At 26.5% G+C, this 13,580-nt stretch overlaps 1 protein-coding gene across 2 annotated transcripts; it reads right to left on the reverse strand.

Moving 5' to 3' along the window:
- Positions 1–3,342: 3,342 nt before the first annotated feature.
- On the reverse strand, positions 3,343–7,189 carry LOC110646749 (ABC transporter G family member 1). 2 transcript variants are annotated; one of them, XM_058135622.1, is made up of 8 exons: positions 6,793–7,189; positions 6,141–6,220; positions 5,046–5,510; positions 4,876–4,962; positions 4,644–4,769; positions 4,354–4,549; positions 4,147–4,233; positions 3,343–3,957 (listed from the first exon to the last, which is right to left on the reverse strand). In XM_058135622.1, the coding sequence occupies exons 1-8, from the start codon at positions 7,121–7,123 to the stop codon at positions 3,380–3,382; spliced, it is 1,950 nt and encodes a 649-aa protein (XP_057991605.1). In that variant the 5' UTR covers positions 7,124–7,189; the 3' UTR covers positions 3,343–3,379. The 2 variants fall into 2 exon arrangements, with proteins under 2 accessions (XP_057991605.1, XP_057991604.1); XM_058135621.1 differs by having other exon boundaries at positions 3,343–4,063; positions 4,358–4,549; positions 6,793–7,188.
- Positions 7,190–13,580: the final 6,391 nt, after the last annotated feature.

Consider the following 13,580-nt stretch of genomic DNA (forward strand, 5'->3'; position numbering starts at 1 on the left):
TATATATATATATAGAAGGAAATTCTTATCTATTCGATTGTGAGTCACTTCGTTCATGGTAAGTGGAATTTAAAAATGAAAAATCCTATGAAAAATTCTCTGACACTGCCAAAAAAATCAACAAACGCCGCCTTTGTTGACAATTATGAAAAGTCGGTTCAACGCCATAGAAATGTGAAATTCAAAGACACTGCAACATGAGTTTAGTTTGTACTATGTATATTGACGGAAAGTCAATTAAAGAAAAATTTATTAAAATAAGATTTTTTTATAATTAAAATTCTTTAATTTATTTTAAAATTTTGAAATGAATTTTTTTTTGATATTTTAAAAAAATTCTAAAAATTATATATATATTTTTAATACAAATCCTTAATTTTTTTAATTTTAAAAACCTTTTAATTACTCTATAAAATCTTCTCCCAATCCAGATCAATTTCCTTGAAAACCAAACATTAATATGGGTTGATTTTTTTTCCAAATTCAACTTGGAAAATGAATGATGGATAAAGTATCCTCAATTATTGGAGTAAAATTGTGGATGAAATTCTATTCAATGATATCAATTTTATTGCTTTCTTCAAAATTTGACTATTAAGAATTTTTAGTGGGATTTCTTTTATCTGGACCTAATTTATTATAAATTAAAAAATATAAAATATATAATAAAATTTATTTATTAAATATATAATTTTTATATATTTAAATTTATACACAGAATATAAGAAAAAATTTTTAAGTCAACTATTGTCACAATCCCTCTATTATTTTATAATATAAGAAAATTAAAATTTAAACTCTATATACAAATTAAATTTAACTTTTTTTATGTTTAAGTAATTATATATAAAAATAAACTTTGTGAAATTATTTAATTTAAAGGAACCTGATAAATTAAATTTATTTTAAATTTTTAAATAATTTTTTTTTAATTTTGTCTTAAGTGGATTTCAAACCACTGAAATTATTACATTTGTCTTAAAAGTTTTAGTTGATTTACAAAAAAAATGGGAAAGGGAATTTGAATTTGAGTTCATTGTGTTGAAATTAGAAGGTATATTTATCAAATTGTTAAGTTTTAAATAATTTATAATTTAATCATTGAAATTTAATAAAATCACAGTTTAGTTATTTTATTCTTTATAAAAAAAATAAATTAGTTTTGAAATATATTCTTGCTAATAAAATATTCATTTTATTAAAATTCATCATTAATCAACTATGCATAATTGAAGTAATCAACACAAATTTAAGAAATTAAATTATTATAAATATTAAAATTTATAATGTTGTTAATAACTAATTTAAATTTACAAATAAAAAATATCTAAAAAATATAGTATAAATAAAAAAAATATTCATTAAAATAAAATATGATTATATATTACTAGTTTTGTTAAAAAATTATTATATGAAATCTGAATTTATTCCAGTAGTATTATAAATAATTGAATATCATAACATGGATATATTAATTTTAAAAGAAATTTTGAATTATTTTAGCTCTTTTTTTAATTTTTTTATTTTAATAAACATTTTATGAGCGGTGTATAGAATACAAAATCTTTTGTAATGCAATAAAATACTAAAAATAATACAAATTAAATTTTAAATACTAAAAATATAAAATAGAAAAATAATAATTAATATATATTCAACTTTCAATATTTAATTATATGATTAATATAATTATATTTTCAAAATTATAAATAAATATTAATTTTAAATTTCAAAAAAAAAAATTATTGGCTTTAATCAAGGTATAAAAGGATTTCAAAAAATTCAAAATTTCAGAAAAAAAAAGAAAGAAAAGAAAATTAGTGTATATATATATGTGTGTGTGTGTGTCACAATGTTGAATTAAAAGGTAGTGCTTAATTAGAACTTTGACGTCTCAAAATTGGTTGCTTCACGCACTTTCCTACTATCGAGCTTCCCTTATCACACAGAGAAATTGATGGATTTGGCCTCTCTCTTTCATTGAAGAAAATTCCATTTCGTCAATTTGACTGCTTATTAGAGGATAAAACCATGTGACTGATAACACAAGAAGATTAGGATGTCAACATATCAACTTTTTCCGGGTGTTTGATCTCTTCAAATTTCAATACGACATGTTTAAGTGATATATAATCAAATTTGAATTTAAAGAATGATATTTATTATGAATTTAAATTTTATATATTAAATATTTGTTATTCGAATTTGTTTATATAAACAATTTAATGTAAAATATATTTTTTATAATAATATTTATAAATTTTTATATTTTTTATTTTATATAAAATAAAATTTAAATATTTTATAAAATTATTGAATTTTAAAAAATAAATTATTAATCAAAATTTTTTACGTTGATTTTTAATTAAAATATATAAAATTAAAAGAGTTAAAATTTTAAAAATATTAATCATATTTGAGTAAGATAATTTTTACGGATACTTTTTACCTGGTGTCATCTTTAAAGAAAAGTTTTATATAATTATAATTATATAAATAATTTGCTTTATCAGAATGACTCTGACTCATAACTCATTTTAATTCATACAAAATTTAAAATGAGTTGAAAATGAATGACTCACAAAATTGAGTGTTAAAATATTATTTTATTATATTTAATTTCTAAATTAGTGAAAAATAAAAAATTATTTTTAAATTTTTATATGTAATTATCTTTTTAATTTAAATTGGAAATGTTACAGTATTATAAATTATTTTCAGTAGAATTGAATTAAGATATATTGATGAGATATTAACACCACATTAATTTTATGTATTTAAATTTATTATTTTTACAGTGTTGATTAGCAAAATTAAACCTAACATTTTCTATGGGCCATTGCCACTCCTACTGCAAGAACCATAGCAAACCAAGGATATTGTAGCCAACTCATGGGCTTCCATCATTACCCAGTGAAATTGGTGGGTTGGGCCACGGGGCATTTTCTGTTTCATTGAAGAAATTTGGATTCAAACAATTTGTTTGCTTTAAAAAAATATGTTAATCTAAATGGAATAATGCTGAATTTCAATAATTAACTTTTTTAAAATTAATTTAAAATTTTTAATTTAATTTCAGCCCAATTTAAAATTAAACTTTTTAATTTTTAAGTTAAATAAAAAATTTTAATTTTAAAATAAATAAAATTTAAATTAAAAATTTTAGATTAATTTAGACATAGAGTTGAGGATGGATGAAATTGAATATTTAGTTAAATTATAAATAATTTAATTTTTATAAATCAAATATAAATTATATTCTCTTCATTAGATTAACTAAATTGAAATGTATTAATTTTTATTCAAACATTATTTGTAATTGTGAAGGAAGAAAAAGGAGAGAGAAAATCCATCATGAAATTATTATTTATGAAAGTTGCTATCTAACTTCATCAGAAGGCTTACAATATGGATTAGCTAGAATTTTCTTTGCTTGATTAAGAGAAACAAACTTTATTTCCCTAACAAAAGGCTTAAACTTTTCTGTAATCCCAAGAACACATAACAATACAAGTCTATAAACAACCACCATGCCAAATAATATAGCAAGATCAATCCACTTGGAGTAACTCATTTCAACTTGCCATATATTCCTCAGGATTTCTTCACCATTTATGTAAGGAGGCCCTCCATGATCACTTGGAGGAAATGTTAGTCCTTGAAACTCATTTTTATACAGTCCTTGATATGCGTACTTATGGAAGGCAATGTAATACAATGGATATCTCCACAAGACTGTGGGAAGATCATCCGGCAACCGAAAGAAACCGCCACTTAGCATCATTAGCCCTTGAATTCCTGCACCTGTTATTAGACCCATTAGGAAATTTGGAACTATGCTTGCAACGATCAGCATTAGGCTCTCCACCAGCATCATGCATGCAAAGAGTATCAAAGCAAAGTAGATGAAGTGTTCACTTCCTTGTTGGAGACCAACTAGACAGTAAGTGATTGCTCCTGGTATTAGAGATATGAGAAGCAAGTAAGGTGTTGATGAGAGTGTGTTGCCAATAACAAATGCACCTGATTGATAATGCCCATTTAATCTTTCCCTTTGAAACACCTATACACTCAAAGAGAAGCAAAGAAATAAATTGCACGTCTGATCTTTTCACATTTGATTTAGATTGTAATATTGCAACTAACCTTCATGTCCTCTACAAATGAAGGGAAGCCTCCGATTGCCATTATTGTCAATAAAGAAGCAATGAACATTAGCAGTGATCCTCTTGCCTGAATAAAGCTCATCATAACAACAATCATCAATTTGCCTCACCATGAAAAAACATCTTATTCCAATTTGGCTTGATAAAGGCCTATTACTGAAATTATTTACAAGAAAAGACTCAATACCTACTTGTATTGAACTGTAGCCAGTGCCAATGCGGTAGAAAACAGAGCCCAAACCCAAACCTAACATGATATATATAGCCAGACGTAGCCAGTAATAGCCTAGATCACGATACATGTTCACAAAAGACCTTCTTGACAGAACAAGGCTCTGTGTGATGAAGTTAACCTGGCTTCCCTTATTTAGTTCTGTTTTCTCCTGAAACAAAGAGTTTTGCATCCAAGATCATTATTTAGTAAAAATCTAGCTTGTAATTTCACTTACTGTTGATGATTCCATCAGGGTTGCTCACCTGTCGACATATTTCTCTTACCCTTCTTTGGATTTGCCTGCAAGTAGCAGATGATTTATAAGATCTTACAAGCAAGTTGATTACTTCCTCTCTGTCTTTCTTTGCACCAAAACCTTGTTCCATATCCTGCACACAAATTATATTAGCAAGAAATTACACAAATATTCTGTTATATAAATCCTTGTTGGATTTGGCAATGCGGAACCTTTTTTGCCATTTAGCTCGCACATACCTCATCAAAATCTGTATTAATTGTTCTGAGGTAATGATCGGATGGATTTTGATGACTGGGACAGGGTAAACCATTCATTTCAAAGAACTGCAAGTCATCATCAGCTGCAGTAAGTGGAGCTAAACATTTCATTTCTATAAAAGGAGACATTGGCAAAGGCAAAATTTTACCTTATTTGCTGCAGTAGAGGGTCCAAAGTATATAGTTCTTCCAGAAGAGAGAAGGCAAAGACTGTGGAAAAGCTGAAAGACATCACTGCCAGGTTGATGGATAGATGCTATAACAGTCATTCCATGTTGTTTAGCAAGGTTGGCCAATTTTTTCATCACATAATATGAAGCAGCACTGTCGAGTCCACTAGTGGGTTCGTCGAGGAAAAGAAGCTTAGGCCTTGTTAAAATCTCTATGCAAATGCTTACTCTCCTCTTTTGCCCACCACTAAGGCCCTTGCTGCCCCATCCTCCTATTCTCGTATCAATGGAGTCTTGTAACCCCATCTCCTTTATTGTCATCTCTGCTCTCTCTTTCTTCTCTGTCAATGACATGGAATTGGGCAGTTGGAGTAGTGCAGAGTAGAACACTGCTTCTCTCACTGTTAGTGTCCATGTTATTACATCATCTTGAGATACATATGCCTATAGTTGAAACAGAATAGGTTCGCCCGTTAAAAATGGTCCCATAATAATAATAATAATATTAAGTAAACCCTATTTTTACAACTACGCTTGCTAATAATTCAATCAATTTAATTAATAAAAATTATATGGACTAATTTACCCTTCTATAATCAGTATAATTATGGAAATAAGGATTTCTAATAATAATAATATTAAAATTAATAATAATAGAAAACACTAAATTGGAGATCTCACTATGTACTAAAATAATTTTTTTTTTAAATTGGCTTCGATAGAGAGGTGAATTTGAAATTTTACAGTTTTGAAAACTATTTATCATCATCAAATTAAAGCTCATTAATATCGTAGTTTTTTTTTAAATATGCACAGTAATGGAAACAAAAGTAATTTCGTAATTCCCTGGGGATTTCAATCATGTAATTCTGTAAGTTTTTTGGCAAATCCCTTTTGTGTTTGAATTTTGCATGGGAAATGCACTTTTATTGTTGTCAAAATTAATATCTCTACCACATTTGTTAACAAATTATATGTTTTTCTTATTATATGTTATTTAAATTTATCTCTAACATCAACCTTTAATATGCATAGATAGAGTAAATAAATTAAAAAAAAAAATGATATCCATACCGATGTCCCATAGGCCAAATTTTGTTTATGACCATTGATCAGAACTTGTCCAGTTTGTTTGGTGCTGGAATCCAACCTCCCTGCAATACATATTTCAGTTTACGCTTCCAGTAATTACCATCTGCAAACTAATATGATGAACTTCAAAATTTTGATATATAAAAAAAAAAGTTCTTGTCCGGTAAAATGATGATATATTAAAGGGATGCAGGTGTCGAATTCGATTCTCAAACCAAAACTGCATTAAAAAGAAAATGAAAAGAATTGATCTTAAAAAACAGTACAAGTTGTTTTTATATCTCGTGAACTTCAAACAGTCACGGGGCTTCTTATTTTGTCTGCCTTACCAGTTAAGTACTGTAGCCCTGGTTTTTTTAAGGTACACATGTGCGCACACAAGTTCAGGGAAGGGAAATGAAGGTAAATAGCCCTGGTTTAACCCTAAGCATCAAAGACTTTTATTTTATTTATTTATTTATATATTTTTCCTCTTGTTTGGTTCAATGAAGGCGGGAGAAAGAAGTCAAGATTTGAACTAATAATCTAATATGCGGAGAGCATTGTTCTTATAATCCTATTGTTAACAACACAAGATTGATGATAAAATTTTGGAAGTGAATCTCAATAAGGTATGGTTTACTATTGATCTTACCTGCTAAAGCATCAAGAAGAGTAGTTTTGCCACAACCAGAAGGACCCATGATGGCCAAAATCTCTCCAGGTTGAGCATACCCTGTGAAACCTTGAAGAATCCATTTGCAGTTATGTTTCTTACTTGGAACAGTCACGCCAAGTTCCTCCCATGTCAGGAAAATGTCATTTCGGTGATTCCAACAGCTCATACCTGCATGACCCTTGTCCACGTCCGGTGAGTGCTGGACAGTTTCAGGTTCAGCACCTAAAGACACCATGACATTGTTGCTGTTTTCAGATTGGTTCAGTACCTGTGGTTGCAAACAGGGTGAAGAAGCCATGCAAATCATTGATTGTGGAGAACTTTGGAGAGAGAGAGAGAGAGAGAGAGATTTGGGAAAATGCTGATAGGAATGTGATTAAGGGAATAATGAATATATATAAGAAGTGTGAAGACAACTTACAATTCCTTAAAGGCAAGGGAAATAGCGTTACATCATTTTGGACCCTCATTTGAGATTGAGATCAGAGAATGATAAGTTACTGTTCCAAGAGAAAGAACCAAAATTCATCACATGAAGTTTGACCATTCAGGATTCATCACCGTTTTATGTTCCTCATTTTGTTGGTTTAAAGACTATTCATATACTTTTTTTTTGGGTTGAAGTTTATTGACTATACACATGCACTAGACTAGGTCAGTTTTGTAGAAAGGAAATGTGAGGACAGAAAAGTGAGTGAAATACATAAGGAGAAAAAGCAAAAAGAGAAAATTATTATCTTGAACTTTAAAAGGTTTTAATATAGGTGTCTTTAAATTTAAAAATGTAATATAAACTCTTTGAATTTTAAAATTTTATCCAGTAAATTCTTTCAACTTCCTATAATCGATTTATAAGTAACACGCTGATGTGGACAATTATGAGTAACAATAACATGAATAACTGCTATTTTTTTTAAGATAAAATCTATCTAATCAGCTGCTATATATATATATATCTAGTATTTTATTATCTCATACCGTTGAGATCCCTTTTAGGGTAATTTATGAAGAAATTCATAATTGATTTTGTAACTGTCATATAGAGTAGAGAAAATTATCCACGTTACCTCTATTCTACATTGTATAAACTAACTATTGAGGGTTAGAAAGATTTTAATTTATAAAATTTCAAAATTCAAGAAATTTTATATTACATTTTTAAGTTTAGGGATGACTCTATTGCAACCCCCTAAAGTTTAAGGACAATTCTTGAAATTTATTCTATTTTATTATATATTAATATTAAATAAATAAAATTATATTAAAAAATAATTATCAGAATATGAAAAAAGGCATAAAGAAAAAAATTAGCATTGCTATCTTTTTTTTTTTTCATCAAATTTGAGTGGAAAACAAAATATCAAACACTAATCCTCACAATTATTTTTCTTTCCCTTTATCATTCTTATAAAATAGTAGAATTCGACATTTGATTTTTCTTTTTCTTTTCAACAAAATAAGGAAATTACCCTTTTTCGTTTCTTCAATCATTTTTCTCTCCCTTTTCTCTAATACAAAATAGACCCAATAATAATAATAATAATAATAATAATAATAATAATAATAATAATAATAATAATAATGTGTTAAATTCATTCATGGCTCAATTTTCATGAACTCAGCCAAATGTGTTAGTAGAAAAAAATATTTAAATAAAATTAAAAGTTATAGTTTAATGATGAAATACTTAAAAGATTAAATAATATTCTCCTCTCCTTTTAAGTAATTAATTATTTTTACTGATTTGATTTGAATGAAATTGATTTTTTTTTAAGCTTTGAATGAAATTAAATTTAAAGATTATGATGTAGCTACTCAATGAAGAAAAATTTTAGAGATTATTGTATGGGTTAACAATGTAGTCCAAAATGCGAGAAAGGGAGAGCAAACAAATGAAAAAAAAAAAAAAAAGTCCAAGCAATCATCAAAACCTTCGATTTTTGGTTGACACATGCATTAATTAACCCAGTATAAGTCAATAAACAGGGTCTTTAATCCTTAATTAATTGGATAGTTTCAGAATGTACTGTACATGTGTCTTCTTGTTCCTCTACCGTTGGTAGTTTAAGCCTTTATATTACTTGTATATAAATTATATCGTTTAATTAATGATATTTTCCTAGTTCTCATCCATATTTAATTTTTTAATTAATCATTTTTTTTTAGATTTTCTCGAATCACTTTGTGATTCTATTATTTCAAAATTATTAATTAAATAATTAAAATAATTGAAATGATTTTTACTATAATAATTTTAAAATTTAAAACTTTATTAATTTGAATATTATCTATGCATTACGAACTAAATTTAAGGAATCAGAAAATATAAGAAAATTTTATAATTTTGTGATATTTCCTTGGATTTTGGATCTTAGTTGGAAAACGATGCATGGATCTGAGTAACGTGAAATCAATAAGAAAAGTGAGTTCGATGGCTATTCAGGAGCCACACTAATTCTTAAATCAATGAAATTCTTTTTAGAAAATAATAGAATACAACTAGTTTCAATAATATTTTTAAAATGCATCTTATATCATGTTTTGAATCTATTTATATAGAGATGAAATGGCTGAATCTTCGCCTTTTCCTTATTAACATATAATATTTATATATAATTATATATAATGTCATACACATTGATTAGTGTGATTGATCTCGGTTGTAATTTCCATCATGATCTCTAGTTGTTTCGATTTCTAAGAATGTTGTTCTCCTTATCAATGTACCTCAATCCGAGCTCTATAGAAATGACCTTTTTGTCAGAGATCGCCTTTTAGAGATCGTCATTTAACCAATTTTACTACTTTGGCTCAATCCAAAGTGAGATAGAAAATTTGGTTTGGTTATCCCGACCTCACCAAGCTCGGTTCTTTGATCTAGACTATATCATTTCATAATTAAGGACTTTCCCTTTATTTTTTAATAGGGTACCTATACCAGATGAGTAGTAATATGCTTTTTAATTACCGGATTAAACTAACTAAGCAAGACCCGTTGATTCGTTAATAAAGTTATAAAAATTTCTAATTCTAAAACAATTCAAAACAAGTATATAGTATATCATCTTTCTTTCTCTCTCTCACCGTGAAAGTTAATTTCGATGGGATAGTTGATTGAAACAGAAACTGTGGAGCAATTGCCGTGATAGCCAGAGATTCCAACTGTCGGCCAATTGGATGGAAATGCCTTCGATTTCAAGGTATTACAGAACCGCTTATTCTAGAAGCACTGGCTTGCATGGAAGCAATGTTACTTGCTAAGACAAGACAGTTTACCAATGTAATCCTTGAGGGCGATTCCATGTCTGTCATCCAAGCTATTAATAATGGATCAACTAGCTTCTTATCCATCAAGGGAATAGTTCAGGATATTACTTTTCTAGCTAGTGATTTGGGTAACCCCAGATTCAATCATGCCAATAGGATGAAGAATATGACTGCCTATAGCCTGGCGTGTAAAAGCCTTGCTGATTGCTCTTTTATTTGTAATCTTTTGGTTCAAACCAACTTTGTAATCTTCTCCATTCCCATTTAGAGGATTTCAATGAATTCTTTGTATCTTTGGCAATATATAAGAGGTCACACAAAATAAACCTGGCAGCAAATCTGATCCTTATGCTTACATGGCAACATTTTGGCGTTAACTGTCTGACTGACTGGCTTAGGTGTATTGTCTCAGCCCTTCCTCCTGCCAGTTGCAGACTTTACTGTTGAATTTTTTGTCCTCTATCTTCAACTTGCTGACAGGTCACAGACACGTGAATAAGCTTGCTGTTATGAGTTACCATCTTAACTTGTCTTGTTTCAGAGAGAGAGAGAGGATGAGTAAGAGTGGCCCCCCTTCAAGGTAAGTCTAATTTCTTCTTGAAGCATTTTTAAAAAAAATATGATTGCATTCGGAATTCAATGTTAACATATCATAAAAACAGCAGATATGACAGTAGCATTCTGTAACCTCAAATTGGGGTGTGGTCTAAAGAATCCCCATGAATCTTTCATCAAGTGTAGTTATGCAACTAGGCAAGATAAAATCTTCATTTTTACATTTTGCTTATATGAAATCAAATTATCTCAAGGGCTGATCAATTTGAGCAAAACGCTGAGCGGTTCTTTTAAAATCGATTTAGGGGGTGTTTGATTTACTTGTTGGGTGTAGTTGATAGCTGATAGACATTCAAACAGATAAATTATAATGTTTGACAAGCTTAAAAAAATAAAACTGATAGCTGATGGGCAACTGATACCATCAGCAGCTGCAGTTTGTATCAACTCTATTTTTAATGTTATTTTTAATGTTAGACATTCAAACAGATAAATTATTTTGTTTTATTTTTTATTTTAACCATATTATCTTTTTTTATTTAACTTGAAAATTAATATTATTAATGTTTTTATTTTTTATTTGTAATTTTAACATTTTAATTAACGTATTTTAACTTTGTTAAAATATTTTTTATTAATAACATAAAATATAAAATATTTATTTATATCTAAAAACTTAAAATTAATTATAAATTTTTCTATTAACAATAATAATTATTTTATTATTTTCTCTATATTTTTAAAATTATTTAATTTTTTTAAAAAATAATTATTTTCTTATTTCAATAATAAAATAAATGATATAATATAATAGATTAATAATTATATATTTATTTAAATAATATAATATATTAATTTAATAATTATATATTTAATTTAATAATAAAATAAATAATATAATGTAATAAATTTATAATTTTATATTTATTTGAAAATTAAATAAATTATATGATATATACCCTTATTAGTCATTTCACATATTAACAGCAACAACTAAAAATAATTTTATCAAACACTTAATATAAAACCGTTATCATCAGCTATCAGCTAACGGCTATCAATTGTATTTAACAGTTAAACCAAATAGGCTCTTAATGTCTTCTGTTTCTCTCTCAGGTCTAATCATGGGCTTTTGTTTCTAAATGCTTCTACAAGATCGTGGTCGTTCTATTGTATCAGACAAGAATTTTTCTTTAGGACTCATAGAAGACGGTTAGAAATCAAGAAACAAAGCCACACGGCTGATTTTTGCTAAGGGCACAACTCACTAAACTGGTAATACATATGAAGGGAAAATGAGGAAGAAACTGCTAATGCAACCTTGATATGGAGGGCAATCGAATTGCCAATTTACTCGATTGCTTTGGTTCCTCTCACAGTCAGTATGAACTTGATTTCTAAGATTATATTAGTGCTTATAAGAATTTGCTCTTGCAGGACGAAGGGAAGATTTTCATGGCAAAATATTTGTGTGAGATTACATGCTTCATTTTGGGGAGCAATGCATTGGCAGCAGGACTAGCGGCTGATAGAATGATCTCTGGAAGATATCTGTTCCAAGGCTCTTGTTTTCTTGAATATTATCCTGGAATTAACTGAATAATCAGACACTGAAGCAATGCCTTGAACAGTTATTGTCGCTGGAAAGCTGCCTGTTTTTTATCTCCTGATTTTTCTTATATGTAAATGGCTACTATGAGATGTATTTAAGAAAAAAAATAAAAACAAAACTCTAATATAGGGTCTGTTTCAATTAATGTCATATCATCATTTAAAACCTTGAATTTAAGATTAGAATTAGCAACCCATAAATTAATATACCCACGAAAATCATTATACTCAAATTCAAATTGATTAATATTTTTAAAAATTAAATTTATCTTATATTCATTTAAAATTTATTTTCAATTATCTGAATTAATTCTTAATTCAATTATTATTATATAAAAAATATACTCGAAACTGCTTAATATTATATATTTTAATTAATAATTTAAATAAAAATTATTTTTATGAATAATTTAAATAAAAATTATTTTTATTAATAATTTTTATTTTAAAATTTAATAATTTTATAAAATATTTAAATATTATTTTATATAAAATAAAATATATAAAAATTTATAAATATTATTATAAAAAAATATATTATATATTTAATTAAATATTTATATAAATGAATTCGAATAATGAATACCTAACAGAAAAATTAAATATGTAATGAGTATTATTTTTTAAATTTAAATTCATTTCAAGTCTAATTATGTACTATTTAAATCTATTTTAATTAGATAAATTATTCACGAAAATTTTGACTCATCTCTAATTATAATTTAATATTTTCATTTTAAAATTTACTTAAATCAGTAATTTATTTATAAAAAGTGAACTATACAAATTTATTTTTACGCTTTGCTGAACTTATAAATAATATTTTATGAAGAATATTTTTGAAATTTAATGAGAAAAAGATTTAAGTATTTAAATTATTCAGGTTAAAATATTATGGGAGTTAATATTAAAAGATAAATTATGTTTTTATCTGTAGGTTATATTATAATTAATATTTAGATTTTTATATTTTAATTAAAAAATTAATAAAAATTTTTGAAGTTTTGATTTCCTCGTTCACTTTAATCCACTCATTTATTTTTGTTAATTTAATAATTAGACAATTAATTAAAAAGTCGTTGATGAGAGATTAATTTTTTTATTTTTTAAATATAAAAATTAAATAATTAATAATAATAAAAATTTTAAAACAAAATTATTATAACAATTAATTTTATGAATGAAATAATAATTTATATCGAAATATATTAAAGTATTTTATAAAATTAAAATTTAAGGATTATTTATTTATTTTTTAAAATATAATAATTTAATTATTAATTATTATATAATACAGGATTAAAAAGTAATTTACTCGTAATTAAAATTAT

This window comes from Hevea brasiliensis, chromosome 14, assembly GCF_030052815.1.
Source record: "Hevea brasiliensis isolate MT/VB/25A 57/8 chromosome 14, ASM3005281v1, whole genome shotgun sequence".
Classification (NCBI taxonomy): domain Eukaryota; kingdom Viridiplantae; phylum Streptophyta; class Magnoliopsida; order Malpighiales; family Euphorbiaceae; genus Hevea; species Hevea brasiliensis.

What these genes read in the sequence shown, in the direction of transcription:
- LOC110646749 (XM_058135621.1), bottom strand. Translation starts at nt 7,123, where the DNA reads ATGATTTGCATGGCTTCTTCACCCTGTTTGCAACCACAGGTACTGAAC. An exon ending in TCTTCTTGATGCTTTAGCAG is followed by an intron (nt 6,221 to 6,792) that starts GTAAGATCAATA and finishes TATGTATTGCAG; the next exon opens with GGAGGTTGGATTCCAGCACC. An exon ending in CATTTGTAGAGGACATGAAG is followed by an intron (nt 4,064 to 4,146) that starts GTTAGTTGCAAT and finishes TTGAGTGTATAG; the next exon opens with GTGTTTCAAAGGGAAAGATT.